This window comes from Artemia franciscana, chromosome 18 (assembly GCF_032884065.1).
Source record: "Artemia franciscana chromosome 18, ASM3288406v1, whole genome shotgun sequence".
Taxonomy (NCBI): domain Eukaryota; kingdom Metazoa; phylum Arthropoda; class Branchiopoda; order Anostraca; family Artemiidae; genus Artemia; species Artemia franciscana.
Window position 1 is genome coordinate 12,656,225 of NC_088880.1, and position 23,357 is coordinate 12,679,581.

Consider the following 23,357-nt stretch of genomic DNA (forward strand, 5'->3'; position numbering starts at 1 on the left):
AAAAAACAAGATGGATTTGCAGCCATTTTCACTAATCTTCAATACACATTGTATTTTACTTAGACAAGTTATTGTAAGGCAGGTGTCAACAAAGCTCCAGCAGGGATTGCTTTACTTAAGATGCAAACTAGCATGGTGAATACTTAGCTGGTAAAAACCAAATACACTAGCAATGCCAGGAATTAAACCTGTACCCCTTGGACAAAGGATTCCCAAACCAGAGTGCCAACAACTTAGCAAGGAACACAAATGTGACCAGAGAACTATTATTTGAAAAAAGAAATATTGAAAAAAACTCAATTCATGGTTGTTGCCATTTTCTCTACTGTCCCATAAACAATATATTTTATTTAGACAAATTAATTTTAAGACAGGTATCAACAAAACTCCATCAGGGATTGTATTTACTTAAGATACAACAAGCAATGTGATTGCATAGCTTTGTGATATTCTAGTCTTAAATAATGATAAAAAAGCAAATTTACATTTGCTATTTGTTTTCCAAACCATTTTAAGCAAAACCATTTGCAACAGCAATATGTCCATGGTTAGATTAGTGTCTATCCAAAATGCTTTACAACAGAAGGGACACATTTCTTGCAAAGCAAATACTCAGCTTTAATGCTATTCTGTGTCATCTCTAAAAAATTAAACTGTATCAGGTGTATTTTGATATAAGATACTTCTAAGACTCTTAGCAAGGGGGCAGGCATTTCTTCACAATTTATACAATGTGTAAAAGAGCACCAGGGGGTGAGAATGAAAAAAAACTTTCAGGGATGGGTCTAAAGGCTAAAGTATGTTCTGGGAAGGTCTGCTTACATGGAGTACAAAGAAACTGTTTCACAGCTTTCCTCAATCCACTTTATAAGGTTTTAAAGATATGCAAAGACATTTCCTAAATTTTGAAAAAAAAAATATTGATATGGCTTAAAATGCTACTTAAATAAAAGGAATTGCATTTTAAGAGCTAAAGCCAGAGTAAAAGAAACTGATAATTAAAAATTAAGGTAAATCTTGTTTTGTCAAAATTTCAATAGTATAGGTATAGACCTTTTGAGTAAGCAATTATCTAAGACTTAGAAATCAGAAAAGGGTTGACATAGAAGCCTGGCAGCACCTTCCCAGAGTGTTTTTGACCCTGGATTAATTACTGAGTTTCATTCTTGTAACCTATTCCCTTTCCAAGATAATGAAAATTAGCTAAACTAGAATTTTACGTATTTTTTGCTTTGGATTCATTATTGGAAGTTCTATTTTCCTGACTTAACCAATTTCTAAGATAGCAAACAGTAGCCAAACTAGAGTTTGACCTGAAAATTTATCCATGGCCCTATAGGGTAAGGCTGAAATGTAAAAAGTTCTGACAAAGATGCAACACATCTTGAAGCATCTAGTAAGAATAGTAATTGGATTAACAATGCTTTATAACCACTAGGGTCTTGCTTCATCAAGGTTTTATCTCTGAAGCCAAATTACCAAGCTAAGGTCAAGCCTAGGGCATCAAAAGGATGAAACAAAGATTTCCAAGTATCTACATAAGTTTTCAAAAGCATATTCAAGCTCTTGACTTCCTGTCTTAAGGCCTATGTGAATCAAATTGCAGGATATAACCCAACATTTATCCAAATAGCCCTAATACGAAAAAAAAAAATTAAACCTTACTTTTGCGAGGCTAGAATTCTATTTGTCAGCTTATAATTCTTATTTTATATAGACTTATTTATAGCCTACGAATTCTTCTTTTCGAAATCTACGCCTGAAAAGGTCAACCAACAATTATGAATGGTAGAACCCTACGGTTAAAAACAATGACAGTTCTGGTTAAATTAGAGTTCAACCAGTCAATTGTTTCATGCAAAATCACTTTTCATGACAACCTGGTTTGTCACTGTTTCACGCAAAAACAGCGGTTGAGCTCAACCACACCGAGTGGTTGAGCTCAAACAGTCTCTTTGGTTGACGCGAAAAAAGGCCTTTGGTTGACGCGAAAAAAGGCCTAAGAAAAGATATTCTTCTCATGAAGAAGAAAAGATCGTTAGTCACATGTATAAGTAAATCAACACTTTTTTATCAAAGAAACACCACCAAAGCAGTTGATGAATTTGACATCCCAGTTTTCTTGTATTGCTGTGCTTCAAGATTTAGCATAAATAATAACTGAACCACATTTTTAGCCCTTCTTCTAAGTGAAAATTAAGGTAAACTATTAGAATATGCAGGCTAGCCTAATTTTTACCTTCTATAGGCTAGCCTAGGTCTAGAATTGGGACTTAGGGCAAAATTCTGGTTTATTGACTTTTCTGAAAGAAAAGTTATATTCAATATTTTCATTAGTGATGCACCTTCTAACATCAAAAATAAATTAGCCCAAGTCTCTATGTAGACAATTGAAAGTTAGTTGGTTCAGTTAAAAGTACAAAAAATAGAAACCATTCAAGCAGACTTGGACTCTTTTACTTGTGGAAGTTCAATGTCCAGAAATCCAATGTTATCCACTTTACCTTACCTTAAATTGGATATTCAGCAAGATAAGGTGGACTGCATCCTCCTCTAGAACATCTCACTGTTGAATTGATGAGGTGACACAATTAGTGGGTGTGCTGGGCTTGCCATCCCACTGGCAGGCAGCCTACTTCCATTCCATGTTACTTCACTCCAGATTGACTGCATTTTTGAAAGAATTAATTGATTCATCATTGATAGTCTCATTGGAAAGACTGTTCTTACTTGGGACAGAACATAGGCTACTGAGAAAAAGTTCAGGTAAAATTCTAGTTAATTGACTTCTTGCTATCTCAGAAAGGGTTAAGGTTAGGAAAATGAAACTTTCAGGGATGAATCTACAGACTAAAGTATATCCCAGGAAGGTATTTTTAAGCAACTACCTCCACTCCTTCTCCCTCTAGAGGGACTTGACCTTTAATGACCTTTAAAAACATGTGTGTTACAAAATTGAAACCTTGCAAAATAGATCTTCTGCTTAATTGAAGTACAACAAAATTGTTTTCAGCTTCATAACTTTGCTCAATTCCATTTTACAAGGGTTTAAAAATATGCTAATATATTTCCTAAATTTTGAAGAAAAACATTGATTTGGCTCAGAATTCTACTCAAATAACAGGAATTACATTTTCAGAACAAAAGGCAGAGAAAAAGCAACTAGTAACTGAAAATTAATGTAAAATGTTATTTGTCAAAATTTCAATAGGTATAGTCCTGTCATGTAGGCAAATTTCAGGACCCTCTAGAGAGAGAAGGAGTACAGGCAGGTACTTCAAAATACCTTCCTAGGACATACTTTAGCCTATAGACCCATCCCTGAATATTTTATTTTCCTAACCTAAACTCTTTCCAAGATAGCAAGAAGTCAATTAACTAGAATTTTACCAAAGTTCATCCTCTCTCTAGCCTATGTCCTGTAGGGCTCCTGTTGCAATATTGGTAATGAAAACACAGGACACCAGTACTCAATTGGGCAAAATTCTAGTTAATTGACTTCTTGCTATCTCAGAAAGGGTTTAGGTCAGGAAAATGAAACTTTCAGGGATGGGTCTACAGGCTAAAGTATGTCCTGGGAAGGTATTTTAAAGTACCCACCTCCACTCCTCCCTCTAGAGGGCCCTGAAAATTACCTACATGATAGGTCTATACCTATTGAAATTTTGACAAAACAACATTTTACCTTAATTTTTTGGTTACTAGTTGCTTTTTCTCTGCCTTTAGTTCTGACAATGCAATTCCTGTTGTTTGAGTAGAATTTTGAGCCATATCAAGGTTTTTTTTTCAAAATTTAGGAAATGTATTTGCATATCTTTAAAACCTTATAAAATGGAATTGAGCTAAGTTATGAAGCTGAAAACAATTTTGTTGTACTTCAATTAAGCAGAAGATCTATTTTACAAGGTTTAACTTTTATAAAACACATATTTTTAAAGGTCATCAAAGGTCAGGGCCCTCTAGAGGGAGAAGGAATAGAGGTAGTTACTTCAAAATACCTTCCCAGGACATACTTTAGTCTGTAGATTCATCCCTGAAAGTTTCATTTTCCTAACCTAAACCCTTTCCGAGATAGCAAGAAGTCAATTAACTAGAATTTTACCCTCAATTGAGTCAATGGACAAAACAAGGCAACCTATTGTCACTAGTCATGCTGAACATGATCTGGGTCTATTAGTTAATGAAAAGCTAAAGTTTAGTTTTCATGCTCCAACTCTTGCAGCAAAGACTACACAGTCTCTTGCTATATTTAAGAGGACTTTCAGTAGTTGTTCACCTTCCTTATAAAGGTTTAATTTGCCTAAACTAGAGTTTGTATATGTATTGCCAACCCAATTAATAAATTTGACCAAGAAACTCTAGAATCAGTTCTGAGGCATAGACCTAAAACTAATGCATATAAGGTTTCTATGACATTCCCTACTACTCTTGGATTGAAAAATTGAATTTACCCCCACTGAATTGCAAAACCATAAAAAAACTTAGGCTATTCCAAATGTCTTTCAGCCAGATGTCTGTAAAAACAAGAGGACATAACAAAAAAATTTCAATAAGTATGGCTTCTTAAGGCCATGTAGCAAATTCTTTTCTAATTGGATAGTGAATCTATAAAACTTGTTAGACCAGGAAACAGTATTGCCAGTATTTAGTTACCAGTATGACTCTTACCAGTATTGAGTCATTCAAGTCATCAGTTGAAAAGGAGTAGGGTAAAAAACCAATATCCAATTGAGCAAAACTATATAAAACTAAAACCCTCACACCTTGTTACCAAAGAGAAATCCAGAAGAATTGCATATATCAATAAATAGCTAAAAATCTAAACTATGCTTCAGTATAGGTAATTTTTAAAATTATTTATGATCAAACACTTTAAAATAGACCAATTAGCTTATTGACTTACCTACAAGGACAAAGGACCTCCTTTTGGAAATACCAATTATCCTATTTTGATGTATATATCCTTTTAGTATTTCAGTTTTATTCATATATTAACAGAAAGCTGATTTTCTTTGGCTTCTAAAAATATAACTTTTATTGCTGATTCTACTAATCACAAATATTAAATATACTTTTCCTTTTCAATTGCTTTTCAAAATAGGGACCACATTTTTAATTTATGCTGACAAATTATTGATGAAAATTTCAACAAGAAGGCAGGGCTCTTGCTACTATCTTCATGTTATATCATGTAGTAATAAAATAGGGGTTGTCCAAAAGCTGATCTGTATTTTTCTAGAGTGCCAAAGAAGTGGTCTTTCCCCAAAAAGAAGTCTTTTATTCTAGTGCAGCAAGCCCTGGCAATTAGTCTGGGACTGATCTGATTAGTCAGCATACTATCTTCACTGACCAGGGATCAAAGGATTGTTCTATTGCAGGCGTAAATGTAATTTAAGGTAATTATACTCCCAAAGGTCTATGCCCTCTAGATGGAGAGAGCTTGGAGGCATATGCTTCAAATTATATTCCCAGGAGACCAAAAAGGGTGCTGGATGCATTCCTGAAAATTTGGTTCACCTCAATCAACTACTTTCAAAGATAGCTAAAAGCCTCTAAACTAGAATTTACTAAAGCATTTTTTCTGAAGAAAACATGCTCATAAATAAAAGTGAATTTCTGATTTTCTTCACTAATGAGAAAGCTAAGGAATAGACATAGACTATCTTTAGAATCAGAATATACCCCAAGCTGTAGGTTATATATGCACTAGAATTCTCTGTAATTTGCTCTTTGCTTCAAACAGTGTGTCAAAACAAATTGGAAAATTCATTGTGTATGTAGGCTGCAGCTCAGGGTATATATTTGCAAATCAGGAGGGTGGGGTGGTGGTATTGGCTAGAGTTTTTTCCAACACAAGTGAATGTTATATTTTGATTCAGAATGAATTTCTGATTCTAAAGGTATGTCATTTTATTAGCTATTCATTAGTGAGTTAATTGGAAAGTTTACCAAAATAAAAAAGTACCATTAGATTTCTTATTTTATGCTCTTGCCAAATATGGTTGATTCTCTAACAATAGACCCCGCTTCCTCTTCCTCCTGATGGACTCATATATAGGCTAGTCATAATAGGCTAAATTTCTGTTTTAATTGAATCTTGTGATGTCATGGGTGTGTTTGGAATCTAGCAACAGTTGTTACTTGTTCAGAGCAGCCAAGATCATATATAGTGGAAACAGTGATTTAAAGTAACAGAAAACTCCTTTAAGGTCATTCACAATAAATTCCCAATGATCATCAATGTGCACCCAGTTCAGCTTTGCCATGAAATAAATCTCCAAACAAGCTCTTTAGAACTGGTGCCATGTCTTTAGCAGAGTCACACCATGAAAGCTGTAGATCCCCCTTATCCCAAATGCTACTAGCACCAATTGCAACAAGCATAACAACCAACAAAGGTTTTAGGGTCCCTGCTAGGCCTTCAGAGACAGGACCTGTACTATGAATAGTGGTTATCCTGAACCAACCAGAACGTAGATTAGAAGAGCTGTCAGGCTACCCAAAAGGCTCAACCTCTAGAGCAGGTATAAAAAATCAAAATAAATGACAATGCTTGCTTTCCTAGATCTAGTCAATGCTAGATCTAAAGCCAATGCTTTCCTAATCTTAGAAAACAATTAAACTTCCCACCTTTTGTCCTAGAGATAGCTCTACAAGTTATGACAAGACTGATCAATGAATTGCAAATAGTTTGGCTGTAAAAAGCTAAAAAAAGGTTCTAATTGACAAGATAGGGCTATCCTTCAAGTTACCACCTCCTCTTAATGATTATCAAATGATGATTACTTATTATAATTTTTAGTATAATGCTATATTACTATATATATTATATTACTATATTGCTATATTACTATATATATACATACTATATATATATATATTACTATACATTACTATATTAGGTTACTATAATGATTACTTATGATTACTTATTATTATTATATAAATAATGATTACTTAAAGCTACCACCACCTCCTCTTGGAATTTTCTGACTATCCACAATTTGTACATTTTTTTTGTCTCAAACAACAATGGCCCAAAAAATAGTTCTGGGAAACAACAGGGGTCAAAAGGCCAACTGAATCTTTGAATCCTCCTCCATTCCAATACTATTTAAAGTATCCCTCTTTACACCCTCCCAGGAAGTTTTCATTTCCCTTAAACCTTTCTTTACACTATCTTCCTTCTCCAACCACAGACAACCTGCTTTCTGGTTAACCCTAACATCATCAAAATCTTTTCTTTCTTTTATCCAGAAACTTTGGTTTTTACAATTTGTATTTCCTACAGTAAGTTATGTCCCATGACCAATGGTTAAAAACCAAGATTCTTTTGTTGTTGTTGTGTGTGCAGTGAAAAATATCAAAAATTATTTGTAAAATAAATAATTTTTTGGTCAAATTATTTGGGGGGATAGGGGAAAGTCATCCAAAGAAGTTTCAAAAGACTGATTCTTGTACATTCTTAAGTATGCATGTGAAATACAGAGCCTGCTAAGCCTCCAAACACACCGATTTCTACAGCACCAGACAAAATTTTAGGCTGACACAAGCCTCTGATTACCACCTATTTTCAACTAATGTTCATCCATACCTGCATGCAATGGACTCTTCCCCAAGGACTTAACACAATGAAATGCTTCATGAATAATGAGCTAAAATGTAATAGATAGGTGTTTATCCCAAAGAACAAGGAATAAGAAAGTAGAGAATAAACTCAAACAGAATTTAAAAAAAACCTGAAAGAGTTTCATTAAAATTCTCTGGAAGACCAGGATTAACCCATTTATTCAGGATTAATCTGGAATTACTAATATCATTAAAAATAATAACAAGGGGTGTTGAAAGTTTATCAGGGAATGCTTTTATTAGATCAATTGGAATATCAATAGGAAAAATGCTAGTTTTTTTCTGTATTTTTCCTATTATTTGCTTTGCTGAAATTTCTCGGATTTCATCTTTTGAAGTTTCAGGGATTAGATGGTTTTCCAAGAGAGGGGGAGCACCAAATGCAAAGAATAGATAGCTCATTGGTTATCTATTCAGGTGGTTCATCCAGAAGAAAATCAAGGTTTTTACATGAGCAACCTGCTATTTCTTTCCATTTCTTAAACTATTGCTGAGGCTTGCTCTGTTTTAAGCAATTAAATTCATTCTTACCATAACAAGAAGCAGCACAGCATATTTCTTTCCTTAATTTGTTTATGGAGGGTTGAAACATCATCTTCTTTTCCAAGGCAAAGAAGTTTTAGTTCCAAATGGGTTAATCCTGGTCTTCCAGAGGATTTTAATGAATTTGGGGTGGTCTAATACTTCAAAGAAGTTTTTGTGGGCATATCAAGGTTCCACTAAAGGAAACAGGAAAGTGAGAGGAATAAGATTGTTTGTCCAAAACCAAACAACACACATTGTTTAAGAATTAAGTATTACAAGAACCATAGCCAGTGTGACATTTCTACTTAAACTGAAAAACCAAAAAAGCCTAAACTGCTAGCACCAAATGCAAAGAATAGAATTACAGAGTAAAAAAAAAATAGAATTTTACTAGGAAACATTAGACAATACTAATTATTTTTTTTTTAAATTCTATCTGAGTTTATTCTTTACTTTCCTTATCCTTGTTCTTTGGGATAAATACCTATCTTTTTCAAGTCCATCTTCCTTGGAATTTTTTTTATCCCTTCTCCTCCTAAATATTAGCTGCATTTACATATGCTATAAAAAAGAGTCAACTAATTTAAATTACTTGGAAAATTAGGCATTGGGAAAACAAAAACAGATTGGCTTCTTTTAATAAATTATAAGAATATAGAATACATAATTTTTTTATCAACTGTAATAACTTCAGGCTAAGACGTGCATGTCATATAATGCAAGGACCACTAACAGAAAAAATTAATGTTTCTTATTGAAAATGATTAAGATCAAAGTATGTTTGTCTAAAATGAAACCATATTAACTTCATATTTCTCTAATAGTGTCAGTTTTAAAAGAAAATTATATTCAAGAGTTTGTGAGTTTGCTGAGAGCTCATAGTGTTATATGCTATGGTGGTGATGAAGTTAAACAAATGGTTCATTTTCAAAACATAGAAATGTGCAACCTATTCTTTCTATCAAATGCCAGTTTTAAGAAAAAAGAAATATATAAATCACAAAACTTAAGTAAGGTTTTATTTTTAGGTTTCCATGGCTTATTGGAAGAAAAATTTGGGTCCTGTTGTCAAATTAGAAGGGCAGTGGTATGATGACCCAGTTTTGATGAAGCTTGGTGTTAACAAGGAAGAAGAAATTCCTGACCTGACTGCCCTTTATAATGAAGCAAAGGACTACTATAGTCGTGAGCTAGAATTGTATAAAAATGGTGGCACTGGCTCTGGGATGAGTGAATCAGAATCAAATTGGATCAAAACTGTATTTCAATCAGGCACATCAGTTGACAAAATCAATGCATATGCACTGTTGATTAATGAAGCTCCTGTTCATAATATTTCGTCAGTAAAATCTTTGATCAAGATGATTGAATTAAAAGCTAGAAGACAATGTATGCAGTCAGTTGATGCCTTATTAAAAGCATTTACAAGTACATTACTGCCACGTAAGAGAAAATTAATTCCATTTAGCAAACAAAATTTAAAGACTGCTAAAAATCTGGAGAAAAGTGACAAAAAGAAAGTGTTCATATTGTTTATCTTTGAAGAGGAATTGAAGAGTGTCTATGGTCTTTTTATAAAAAATTTGGAAAAGCTATTAAAGGATCCAATTGATGTTGTAAAGAAGAAAGGTATTGCTTGCTTGGAAGTGTTGTTAGTACACAGTCCAGAACAAGAACAGGAGCTTTTAACACAGCTGGTGAACAAAATTGGTGATCCCCATAGACCAACAGCATCCTATGCTGTTAGTCATTTGCAAACTGTAGTGAAAAAACATCCAAATATGAAGCTTGTTGTTGCATCTGAAGTTGAAAGGATTTTGTATAGATCGAATGTAACAGCCAAGACACAGTATTTTGGTTTGTGCTTTTTAAATCAAATTCTGTTGTCACAAAATGATACTGATTTGGCTACAAGGCTAGTGCTGATTTATATTTCATTTTTCAAATCGCTTATTAAAAAGGTGAGCAAGAATTACAGTATTACTTAGTAATTTACACAAATACAGTAAATACTTTAGTATCTCTGGTACCCAATTGTATAGACTGTATGCAATAGCCCATGCCCTGCAATTAGAGTTTAAATCAAATGCTGCTATCATGCAATGATAGGCTGTAGATTGGACTAGAGGCCTAATGCTTATTTATGTTTCATTTTTCAAATAAGATGTTTTCATCAGTTGATTACCCCTCCCCGCCAAAAAAATCCTGTATGTGTGTCTGGACTCAGGTGCCAAATTGATTAACTCCATAAAACATCACAGAAGATTCAAATAGAAAGAAAAAAAATGCTACTTTGGTTTAGATGGTGATTAGCATTTACCCCCTGGTGATTACCACCCCACATTAGGGGGGGGGGGTAAAGTATAGTGGGCCTGCATGCAAAATGTGTTAGGTACAACTCTGCATATTATAAAGAAAGAATTGTTTTCTGACTTCAAACTGTCAAAATACTTCCCCCACCCCTTATGTGCAAATATGTAACTTAAATTATATATAATTCCCATATATTCTGTCACTTGTCTTTGTCTTGCACTAAGCTGAAAAAACTAACAAAGAAACTGGTTTGCTCTCAAGTTTTACACAGCATAAATTTGACTGAGTGGTACATAATTCACAAGTACCAAAATTCCTTCCCTTTACAGAAAAAAAGAAAAACAAAACTCAAATAAAATTCTCAAATTTAGAAAGCCTTATTTTTCACAGGGGGTATTTTCCAGAGGGGTAAATACCTAGAAGGATGGGTGCCACACATGTGCACATATTAAATCCTTACTTGGGATAAGGATGAGGGGCTGGGATTCAGAAGTACCAAACAGTGTTCTTTTAGGAAACAACCATCCTTCATTTCACTCTAGAGGGGGAGAGTTTATTTTTCTCCCTGTATAAAATTGCAGGCACACTCATTTTTTTTGGAAAAATTACAGAAACTTTAGTTTTATATTTTTATTTCCCATTTTATAAATGTGATAAGGGTTCTTTTATTTGCATTCTCCTTCTAGAATTAGCTTAAGTCTTCTCAAAATAGCATAATTGCCTAAAATAAATAATATCAACAATGTCACACCTCATATGTTCATACCCTCTTGATACCCATCCAAAATGTAGTAACCCAAGTGTAGTAACAACAAATTTAGGAAGAGAAACCTGCACAAAAACCTAAGCTAGATCAGATATGAACTAGCCAGTATTAAATACCTGTAGGCATTTAATGTAGATGCCTTCAGACTGACTTTCACTGTCACATTCCTCCTCCCTACCCAGGTGGTTAGGCAACTAAATATAATGGTAGACTAACTTAGAATAATGCCAGCAGATTACATTCTTCAGTTTCAGTCTGGCAACAAATAGATTTGTAGTTCATTTGTGCAGTGATTTATTTTCAATTTTAACCATTAATTTTACCTTAAATTGCAGCTTGGAGCAATTGAAGGATTTTCCATCCTGTAGCATTGCTCAGTGTTTCTTCAAAAATTGCCATGTGGATTGATTCTGTATTTTGAATATTAAGTTGGTTTGATTGACTAGGGTTTATGCTCTGGTCTGGTACTCCAAGGTGTCCCATTCCAGCCTCCATTCCTTATTGCTCCACTCCTTGTCAAGTGAGACCTTGAATTCTTTGATGCTCTTACTGGATACAGTATGATTGCTCAGAGAGTTCCACAGGTCTACACCCTGGTTGGTTAGGAAGTGATGGCGTTCTTTCCTCTGAGCGTTGAACTTTATGAGCTTCTTAGAATGACCCCTTGTTTGCTGTGATGAATCGACAAAAAAGAGACCATAAATTGGATTGTTGTGAATCAATTTGTAAGTGTTAATTGTGTCTCCTCTTTTCGTTCAGTAAGTCATGCTGCAAGTCAGAATTGAATGATTATGACTTATTGTCGTAATTTGAAGTAGCCCTCATCAAACATATAGCTGACAACAAAAAGTACCTTTGAATTTTTTTTTACTTGATCTGCAAAAAAAAAAAAAAAATAAATAAAACGCTCTTCACCTCCCTCTCCTTCTAGGGGTGGTTGCACTTTCATTGTTTGTATGTGTATTTACTTTTTGCATTTTTATGTTAGCTTTGCTATTTTAGTAAATAAAATGTGTTCTGTTTTAACAAGTGGCCATATGTTGATAAAATTTATTTCAGTGATTGTAGCACACTGAAAAATAATTTCTTAAGTGAAAGTATTCCTTGTAAAAAAAAAGGGTAAAGGATACGGCATTAGACTTTACAGTCTGTACTGGCGGTGCTGATCTCTGTTTTTTGGCCCTTCAGCCAGGAAGTGCAATGGGGGGTTGGGGGCCAGCCATCCTGTGCTTTCGCACACCCTTCCTGTTTACCTTCCCCAGATTCTCCAGGTACCCATTTAGAGCTGGGTCGACTCTGGCTAAGCTTACAGAGTCACGCCACTGACCCCAGTCCCAAACTGAAGAATTGGGTACACTGGGATTCGAACCCGCGTCCTCACAGACAAGGGATCCCGAATCCAGCGCACCAACCCACTCAGCCAGGAAAGTATTCCTTGTGGAGGTGTACTAAGTTAAAATGTTTCTTTTCTCGCTTGTTTGCCCATAATTTTCCAATTATTTGCACTATAGTTTGTTCTGATATACTTGGAAAAGAAATTCAGATGGAACATTTTATTACTTGTACTTGGCCATAGTGCTTATTATGTTGTAACTAACCAAAGAACCTGTTTGACAACATACATGAAAATATGAGACAAGCATAGTATGTACTGATTTCTAAGGACAGGAAAAATAATTTTTCCCCTTCCCCCAAATTTCTTAGTCTCCCCCCCACCCTGAAAAAAGAATAGCTTGTCCTGGGATCCTCAAGCTGTTTGACAAACCAGGGTATACTTACCCAACTATACAACCTATACACGAAATTTCCCATCTTTTAATTAAACCGGTTGATTGCATATAGTCTCTACAATGAGGTTTAGTTGCTTCCCTTTAGGCAAAAAAAGAAGCAAAACAAGGAAACAAATACTCTCCTGAAAGAATCCAAAAATCAGCTGATTGATCTAGCTGTAATTATCACCAAAGAGACACTGCAAATTTAGGGAAACTAGCATAGCGTCATAGATTTTAGATTAGCTGTTGTTTGTTAGGTGTTATTTATGCCTACAAATTATATAAGTAAGATACAGGCATTTATACTATAAAAAACAGTATTTTTTTTTGCTTTTTTAAAATCTTGTGCTATAACCTGTATGTAGAACCCAATTAACCCAATCACCCAATTAAGTGAAATTGGGAAGGCTATTTGAGAATAATGAATATGCCACTTGTCTTCTCTGGTATCAACAAGAGGCTGAAGAGCCATAAAAAAAAGAGCCAAATCATGTGTAGATCTGTCAAATTTGAGAGTCAAGTCATTTTAAATCCCAATCCACTAGCAAACTGCCAATTTTACCAGATCCTTGTCAATAAAATGGTTTGCAAAGTGGGTATGAATGTAGTAAAAGATTTTTCAAATCAAATTGTTTGTAATAGCCCGTATTGTGTTTCATTGTCCTTATGCCCATTTGAAATATGCTACTAGTCCTTTTGAGAGAAAGTATCTTTTGAACCCTAAATAATGTCTCCTTACATTTATTTTCAGAGTAATGTCAGCAGTAAAATAATGGCTGCTATACTTACTGGGGTCAATAGAGCTTACCCTTTCACCCAAGGTAGTGACGCAAATGCAACTCTAGTGCCTCACTTGGATGCCCTTTATAAAATTGTTCATATTTCTCAGTTCAACTCATCTGTACAAGCCTTGAGTATCCTTTTCCGGGCAGAAACTGTTGGCTCAATAGAAGGGGCTAGTAGTGACAGGTAAAGTTCAAGCTTTATGTCAGTGTTTACATTTGTAATGATGTAATGTTCATCAGGCTCTTATGATATTAAAAAGTTTTAAATTTGGAACTTCTATTGGATTTGGCCTTATTAGCTCTGTTTTGTGTATTTAAGAAGCCAATGTAAAACAGAGCAGAGCTTATTTTTTATGATGTCAAGGTCAATTAAACAAGACCATACATTACTAGCCAATTGAAAAAGCTAATTAGAATTAAAATGAATCTGATTAAGAATGGTAAAACACCCGAAGCTAACTCACTGTATAAACACATAAAAAAAGAAATACGCAAATCTGCTTCCTCATATTACAAATGTAAAGTCAAGAACTTATTTTCTACAAAGCCAAAACAATGGTATGATAGGATAAAAAAATTGTGGGAAAACACATACTATTATAGATTTTCATTTTCAAGAAGACCCCTCAGTTACAACTAATGATCTGAACAAAATTCTTTCCTCCATAGTCCAGAGCCTCCCTCCTCTCTCTTTTGACACCCCTTATGATTTGTGCTCTCTCAATTTTCTTTTTATTTCGCCCTCAGATGTGGAGACAAAAATCAAGAACATTAAAATGTGCAGTCCTTGTCCACTAGATATCCCAATTGTACTAATTCAAGCCTTTGCCGACAATCTCTCAGGGCCTTTGTCCTTACTTTTTAATGAAATTACCTCTACTGGTAAGTTCCCAAATTGTTGGAAATTAGATTTTAATACTCCCGTAAATAAGAAAGGTAACAAACAAGATTTTGATGGTGTCTGGCCCATTACTCTTACTCCAGTTTTCTACAAGTTATATGAAAGCTTTTTAGCTGAATGGTTGAAAGTAACAATATTACCAAATATTGACCAAGAACAATTTGGAAACTTACGCTCTACATCTACCACCCACTATCTTGTTCAACTTATGGACACAATATCTAACACATCGAAAAAACCCAATACCTGACTCACTGTTATCACTGTTGACTTGCAAAAAGATTATAATTTAATTAACCACAATACACTGGTAGAAAAACTAACTAATAACTTTCAAGTTGACTCTTATTTAACTAGAACAACTCCTTACAAAATTTAAATGCCCTAAATCGTATTGTTTGGGGATTTTTCTCTCATTTGTACATCCAACCCTCGAGTACGCCTGTCCTGTTTGGCATCCTGGCATCTCCATTGAATTGTCGGACAGAATAGAGGCAGTCCTAAAAAGGTGCCTAAGAATTATCTTCGATGAGGGTAAAAGCACCTTATATTTCTCTTCTTAAGAGAGCCAATACAGTCACCCTTAAGGAAATGAGAGCTGTAATTTCCTTGCGTTTCGCTAACAATGCCCTTCATAACCCTCAGACAACTTCCCTTTTCCCTAGTAAATATTCACCCCTTCGATCCCGCCTCCCGCGTTCTGTTTCAACCAAAATCCCCCTTCTTGCCCCAATAAAAGTTTCCACTGAAAGATGTAGAAGAACTTTCATTCCTTGCATAGTCGACATATTCAATAAGTGAATCTCCACAGTGTGTAAATCACCAGGTGCTAATTCGGCCCATTTTGGGCTTGTGATAGCCGTTTTTCAGCAATAAATCTCGTCTTATGAGGTGTGCAGTTGAGCTTGTGTTCACATCAGTCCTTATAAAAACAAACAATCATGCAACAAAACCTACTTGAGTCCTGACAATGCTCATTGGACGTTTTGAAGCCACTCATCCTGCTAGCTGATGCATAAGGGCTCAGTACATTATTCTATCAGGTGCAGTACGGGATAACTGGGCTAATTTGACGTTATCAAAATCAAGTTATCTATCCACCACTTTGGTGGTCTGTCTTGTGGATGGAGGCCATGTAAAGATCCTTCAAGGGCAATTATCAGGAGGTGGCTCGACTCTATTTGCTTGACGTGGCCCAACCAACGCAGTTGCTGTTTCTTGGTGTTACTGAGAATGCTTTCAGTCGACTGGAACCTTTGGGGTATTTCCATAGTTGTGATGCGATTGGTGTATTTGACTCTTGTGATGTGCTGGAGACCTCTTGTCTTGAAAGCTAGAAGTTTCCTTTCGACTTCAGTTTTCAGTGTCTATGTTTCTCATCCATACATAACTATGCTCGTTACACAAAGGTTGCTCTAGATATACTTCTGCGGTACTGCCTATGCCTTCAAATCCGACGAGGTGATGGTTGACATGATCGGCATGTTAAATTTGACCGAAAAGAACTATGCAAAGGCATCCCACCTTGAAATTCAGCATATTAATCAATGGCTCTTGTCATTGAAATAATTCAATGTAATTTAGTGAAGGTATTTGCAGAGCTTAAAACAAGCTCGATTTCAGCTTTCATTTTTAGCTTTCCTAGCCAACTGACAATTTTCAGATAATTAGGATTTGAAATAAGGTACTTTAAGTTCTTGTTCTTTGGCACGAATTTCAAGCAATGGCTTTTGGCAGGCCATTATTTGATCAAGTGGCTTCCAGCTTCTCCTGTGGTAAGCCAACTTGTGAGGACGTACTTTACAAACTTATGTCGTCAAACCTTAACTTTTAGCTGACACTGATTAAAATCGTTATTACGAGCTGGCCATTCAATGAAAAAATGATAAACAGCAGTGGTTATATCAGAACATTCCTCCTAAAGTTCCTGTAGTCATTTTTGGAATGCATTATCCACTGCGTGGATGTTGCAGGTACCAATATCTAAAAGACTTTTTGAATACTGCTTTTTCCTTTCCGAGTCAACCATTGACCAAACTTTCTTATTAACAGCTAAGCCATCGCGCGCAAGGAGCTTCTTGAGGAGCTTCTTGCTCAGATCCTGACTGGTAGCATGCCCCAAATAATTTTTTCTAAGAAACCGAGTGATAGCCAGTTTTTGCTCCTTATTCAGAACTGTTCGACCCTAATATTGCTTGTGGTCTCTTCGTATTTCAGCACAAAGTCAGACTTCTCGATGTCTTCAACTAATATTTCCCTAAAATAAGGATAAATGGTCTATGTCAACGAGCATGTCTTTTTTGGCATTTAACAAGAAGCCTTCCAGGATCGGAAGGAAATTCATATTCTCAGCGCCGGGGAACATAGTTCAAAAGACATCTGTAATAATATCACAAATCAGCAGCAAAAGAACTCACTGTTATCTTCAAAACCGTGTTCTTTCTGCCCTTGAAGCCACATCTCTCTTGTAGAACATCTCAGGCAGCTCTTGGTTCTTCGAAGGCAACTCAGAAAGATAGGAAATTTTTTGTTCCTGGGAGTTAGGAAGCATGTCAAAGCTGCTTCACAATATTTGTCTGTGAAATGCTCTGTGAACAAAGAGTTTTTCTGAAGCCTTACCTGCTTTGGCCTTCCCATGCCAGATCCTAAGCCGATGGGTTTGAGGTGGCATTCTCTTAGTCGCAAGTAAACTTTCGTTTGAGACGAACATTAAGAAAGTCCAGGGAGAATGGTTGTTACTACAGTCGTATTCTGTGTTACCACCCACGAAAAGTACACGAATCGATAGCTATTGGCAGAAGATCCTAGAACTTAAGACGCCAGCTGATGATGTGAAATATCATGCCTAAGGTTGGGTAGTTAGAGCAGCTCCGTCGCTCTGCCACGGAAGCGCCGACATAGAGCGAGGATTTTCTCGTTCAGCTCAGTTGATGACTCCTAGGCAAGTCTGTACAGAGGAGTAGACCCTAAACGCTAAAGCTTTTGTTGCTGATGCTCTACGCAATTATGAGAATAGACCAGAGCTTGTGCTGATCAAAAAGAAGCGGCTGTGTTTGGTCAGATCAGGTAGCTACAAACTTAGTCTTATTGGACGAAAACAGGATGATTCAGATAAAGAAGAGCTTGAAGGTGGAAAAAAGAGGCTGAACATGCAGTTCAGGAAATGGCCCAGAGGATGCAGAAAATAGCGAAGTAAGGGTTATAAATTTTACGAAAAAAAGCAATGATTAAATAGAAGAAAGAAGTTGGTGATACTCTTCTGAGAGAGGCAGGAGAACATCTAAAGAAAGCAGTAAAAAAGAAGCACTTTTAGAATGTTGGTCTGGCTCATCGCATACTGGAAGCAGGATTAAAGCTTGTTTTGAGTAAACAGAAAGGGCGGATAATCGTGAACCTGTGGAAGTACTGAATCTGTGGAAGTACTTGCTTGAAGAGGAAATCAGAACTTATCGCTTGGCTTTCAAAAAGCCTAAGAAGCTATAATGTTAGCTATCTTAAGTGCAACTCTACCAGTGATTCGTTACACTTACTCCTCGACGCTAATCGTACGTATTATTTCTGTTCGTAAAGAATTACAAGTTTTGCTTTACCCAGGTTGTTTGCTCTTGGAACCATAATCGAAGTGAAACATTTTGTTAAAGTTCCCTTTTTGTATGAGCAAATAAATTATTTGAAGAAAAATGAGTCTTATAGAGGGCACTGATGATCATAAAGCAGTAATTGAGAGCTGTGTAGTTCATCCTCCTGTGCTCTTGGTTGTTACTTTTTGTCACTTTTTTCTAGTTGTGAAACAACTAAAGTCACCTTTTTCGGGAGCATCGTCGCGGCCGATCTCTGCGGTATCTCATGGTATGGGAAGCTTGGGGAATTGAAAGATTTTTCCAAAAGGAAAGGTGGATAACGCAGAATTGATAATTTTAGGTCAAAATTTCCGTGAGAATTTTCGTCAAGTACAACTTTTCTCGTAAAGAGAAAAAAAATGGTCTTGAATTCTAGCCCCATCTAGAGATTTTTTTTTTTATAAAGGAAAGCGATTGGCACCTATTGTAGTGATAGCCAAAACAGTTGCTTTAAACTTAGTGTGATTTTTCAATTTTTTTATTCTGTTAAAGTTCTTTTTTCCATCGGCTAATTTCCACTTGTGGGAACCTGTTGTAATTTCTACTACCGCGGGATTTTGTAAAAGAGTACAACTTTTTCATAAAGAGAAAAACAAATGTTCCTGAATTCTAGCCCCATCTAGAGATTTTTTTTTAAAGGAAAGCGATTGGCACCTATTGCAGTGATAGCCAAAACAGTTACTTTAAACTTAGTGTGATTTTTCTATTTTTTTATTCTGTTAAAGTTCTTTTTTCCATCGGTTAATTTCTACTTGTAGGAACTTGTTAACTTTTTCGTAAAGAGAAAAACAAATGGTCCTGAATTCTAGCCCCATCTAAAGATTTTTTTTTTTATAAAGAAGACCAATTGGAGCCAAAACAGTTGCTTTAAACATAGTGTGATTTTTCTATTGTTTTTATTCTGTTAAAATTCTTTTTTCCATCAACTAATTTCTATTTTTATTTTTAGGTTTTATAATACCATTTACAAGAAGCTTTTAGATCCAGAGTTGGGACAGTCAAGCAAAATCACTATGTTTTTAAATCTATTATTCAAAGCACTGAAAGTTGATGACGATGTGAAAAGAATTAGAGCTTTTGTAAAGCGACTCTTGCAGGTAAATTATTCTATTGCTGCTTCTTGATAGCTGTTTGAAGGTTTTTAATTATAAGTAAGATAATGAGGCAGCTCCTGCCACTTAAATCGCTTTTTTAGGCTAAAAGGCCATAATTTACTTAAAAAATATTCAAACAAATAAGTAAATTTTATGTCTGCTTCTCTGTCAAATTATTAGTTTTTTTTCTAATTTCTGTTTCTTTTAAAAGCTGATTTCATGTTTAAAAAAATTATATTCAGTTGTAACTGCTTTTTTCTTCTTTTAAGGGTGGAAAACAATATTCATACAATAAAGCATTGAGGAAAATAGATAAATAAATTTCTGTTTCTTTTAAAAGCTAATTTCATGTTTAAATTTCATGTTTCTTTTAAAAGCTAATTTCATGTTTAAAAAAATTATATTCAGTTGTAACTGCTTTTTTCTTCTTTTAAGGGTGGAAAACCATATTCATACAATAAAGCATTGAGGAAAACAGATAAATAAAAAGAAATGGCAAGCCAGACTTCACATGATCTATACATGATCTATCACATGACTATACTAATCAACATTTATTCTGCATCTCTCATGCTAAGACAGATTGAAAATGAGATTTAGCTAAACTTTATGGTGAAAATTTTCTACACAAAGTACTTAGAACTAGCAATAAGATCATTCTTAAAATTAGCCAACAGTAAAATAAAAAAAAATCGAAGTAAAATAAAGTGAAATCAAACAGTAAAATCTGGTCATTAACTTTGCACTACCTAAATTTTGAGGTTAAGCCTCAATTTTGAGTTTTTTGTTGTTGTTGCAGGATTGGGATGTGCCATGATGTTTTCATGTATGTTATGTTCTGATTTGTTTTTACACTATTGTGTGTTGTTCCAATTCTGATCTAGTTTTTTATTTCAAACAGATCAGGGTACCGAAATGTAAATAAGCAACAACTCGGTCCAATTGTAACCGAAAGAATCGAAGCTGTGGAGTCTGAGTCGGACTTATAATAAATTTTTGCTGAATGGAGTCAGAGTTGGAGTCGGAGTTGGTTATACCCTATAAAGTCTAGTTAAATAAAACTTTAAAACAGAGATATGGAGTCGGAGTTGCTTTGTCGGAATCTAAGTTTTAGTAAAGTTTTACTTGTCGTGTAGTTGGAGTTTTAGTAAAGTTTAGCTGAATAAAGTCGGAGTTGAAGTCGATATATTGAAAATGTTTGGAGTCGGAGTTGAATTCGGAGTCGGTTATAACTTATAATCGACTCCACAACCCTGTAAAATTGATTAAGTTTAATATTACCCATCGAAAGCTTCAAGGCTGAGAAATTTTGTCTGATCTTTGAAAAAAGGGGGAAACACCCAAAAATATTCAAGCAATCTTCAAATATTCAAGGCTCATTAAATCGGAAATCAAAAGTTCCAGTGCTCTTTCTGCATGACCAACAATATAAAACGGCAACTAGCCCCCCTCTCACGTCCCTTTTCCTTCAAATACATCAGATCAAAATTTTGAGATAGCCATTCGATTCAGGACAATTGAATGTTCAATAACTATGCCCTTTGGGATGAAAAGACCTCATATAGCCATTGGGAAAAGGGTTCCAAGCTACGCAATTTGCCCATTGTTCACATATAGTTTCTAATATTGGAAAATTTGCCGAATTTTTTTTAGGGGAATTTTCTCCGGGGGATAAAATTTCTTCTTTCCAAAAATTTTCTATACAAAGCTCTTAGAACTAGGCAATAAGATCATTCTTAAAATTAACGAATGAAAACAGTGAAATCTGGTTATTAACTTTGCACTATCTAAATTTTGAGATGATCTCAACCTCAATTCTGAGTTCTTTTTGTTGCAGTATTGGGATGTGCCATAAAATCTTCATGTACGTTATGTTTCGATTTGGTGACGTTTTACACTATTTTGTGTTGTTTCAATTCTGATCTAGTATTTATGGTTCCAAACAGTTCATGGTAACGAACTCTTAAGTAAGCAACAACTTCGTCCAATAGTAACTGAAGCTATAAAGAACTGAATTTTGATAACAATCGGTACATCAAAAGAATTGGTTTTTTATACTGATTCCAAATATAGATAAAATTCCAGGGCTATGGAGTTAGTGTTATGGAGTCGGAGCTTTAGTAATTTTGCTGAATGGAGTCAGAGTTGTAGTCGGTATATTTAAAACGTTTGGAGCTGGAATTGGAGTCGTTTGAGTCGGTTATAATTTATAACCAAATATGCAGTCCTTTAAAATTCATTAAGTTTAATGTTGCCCATTGGAAACTTCGAGCCTGAGAAATTTTTTCGGATTTCTGAAAAAAGGGAGAAACACCCCCAAAAGTCAAGCAATCGTAGTGAAATCAGAGTCAGAGTTGTAGTCGGTATATTTAAAACGTTTGGAGCTGGAATTGGAGTCGTTTGAGTCGGTTATAATTTATAACCAAATATGCAGTCCTTTAAAATTCATTAAGTTTAATGTTGCCCATTGGAAACTTCGAGCCTGAGAAATTTTTTCGGATTTCTGAAAAAAGGGAGAAACACCCCCAAAAGTCAAGCAATCGTAGTGAAACTCACACCATCAAATTGGTGTGAGAATCATCATATCTGAGAATCCCCCTAAAAGGTTTCAAAAACCTATCTCCAAAAATTAGGATTTTTATGTTTTTTGCCAGAAGAAAGATCATGGATGCGTGCTTATTTACTCTTTTTTTTTGTTTCTCCCACGGATGAGTGTATCGAACCAATGGTCCTAGGAGATCGGGAGAGGGCTCATTAAATTGGAAATCAAAAGTTCCCCTGCCATTTGAAATTTCAGGATAGTTGAAATTTCAATAACCATGCCTTTGGGGATGAAAAGACCCCACATAGCCCTTGGTACAAGGGATGTAAGTTACGCAATTCGCCCATTGTTCACATATAGTATTTGTTATTGGGAAATCTGCGGAAATTTTTTAGGGGAATTTTATCTGGGGGAGGGAATTTTCTGTGGGAAGGGAAGTTTTTGAGGGAAATTTTCCAGTAAAAAAATTTATACTGGTGGTGGCGTTTTCCTAGCATGATTTGAAAACTGGCCAGAAATTAAATAAAAAAGAAATTCCTTGACTGAAAGTAAGGAACAACATTAAAAATTAAAACGAGCTGAAATTATTCCATGCATGAGGGGGGCTACCCCTTCCTCAATCCTCACTCTTTACGCTATAGTTTGGCTTTTTATCACAATTCTTTAAGAAAGACTGCACAAACAAAAAGACTGTGGAATTTGAGTGAGAATTGTTTTTCAAAAAAAAACTTTACGACTTCAGCGTAAAGAGCGAGGGGTGAGGAACATTTTTCCCTATTTGTTTAAGGGGTAACATTTCTGCATGTCATACATTATATCAATTCCGATGCTTTTTTTATGTGGAGAATCCAGATCAGCTTTTATAAACACACCAACGTGCAGGCTTTAAGGTTTTTTTTTTCAGTATGAAGAGTTGCGGGACTGTGTCCCACTTATGGGAAAATGCCATCTTTTGTGCGTTATATTACTTAGGTTTTTGAGATACTTCCTAGACTTGTTCTATGTTCTCGTTTTGTGGCTACGATGTAAAATCAAACTACTATTGTTTGCTATCATTCAGTTTCATTTGTCTGTTGTTCAGTTATCATTCAGTTATCAATTATGCTATTGTTCAGCTATTATTCTAACTACTATTGTTCAGTTTCTGATTTCATATCTAGAATTAGCTGTATTAGAAATACAATAGAAAATAAAAGTAAACGGAGCTTATTTAGTTTTTAAAATAGTAATTGCTCCAAAATACGACAGAAATAAAAGGTTGAGTACTTTTTGCACAGAAGTTGTACGTGATGGGAACAAACCGATAATACTTGAAATCATCAGCAGTAGTTCCATCAAGGTCATTTTTTTTTTCAGATGTGAGTAAAAGTTCAAATGTGTTGTTTAGAGTTGCCTTCAATGCTGGATCTC

The 23,357-nt window shown here is 35.1% G+C and overlaps 2 protein-coding genes across 3 annotated transcripts in view; both read left to right on the plus strand.

Annotated features, from left to right (window-relative positions):
• The window catches only part of LOC136038634 (lysine-specific histone demethylase 1A-like), a gene marked incomplete at its 3' end in the record, with an annotated part of 406,525 nt that overhangs the window by 51,147 nt on the left and 332,021 nt on the right, over nt 1-23,357 (plus strand).
• LOC136038631 (CCAAT/enhancer-binding protein zeta-like) overlaps nt 2,002-23,357 on the plus strand; it is a 48,349-nt gene continuing 26,993 nt past the window's right edge. The window contains exons 1-5 of one of the 2 annotated variants that reach the window (XM_065721870.1): nt 2,002-2,201; nt 5,240-5,396; nt 9,183-10,115; nt 13,757-13,974; nt 19,261-19,408. In XM_065721870.1, the coding sequence (XP_065577942.1) occupies nt 9,189-10,115; nt 13,757-13,974; nt 19,261-19,408 (1,293 nt within the window). In that variant the 5' untranslated portion in view covers nt 2,002-2,201; nt 5,240-5,396; nt 9,183-9,188. The remainder of the gene's footprint in view (nt 2,202-5,239; nt 5,397-9,182; nt 10,116-13,756; nt 13,975-19,260; nt 19,409-23,357) is intronic. The other variant, XM_065721869.1, reaches the window with a different exon arrangement.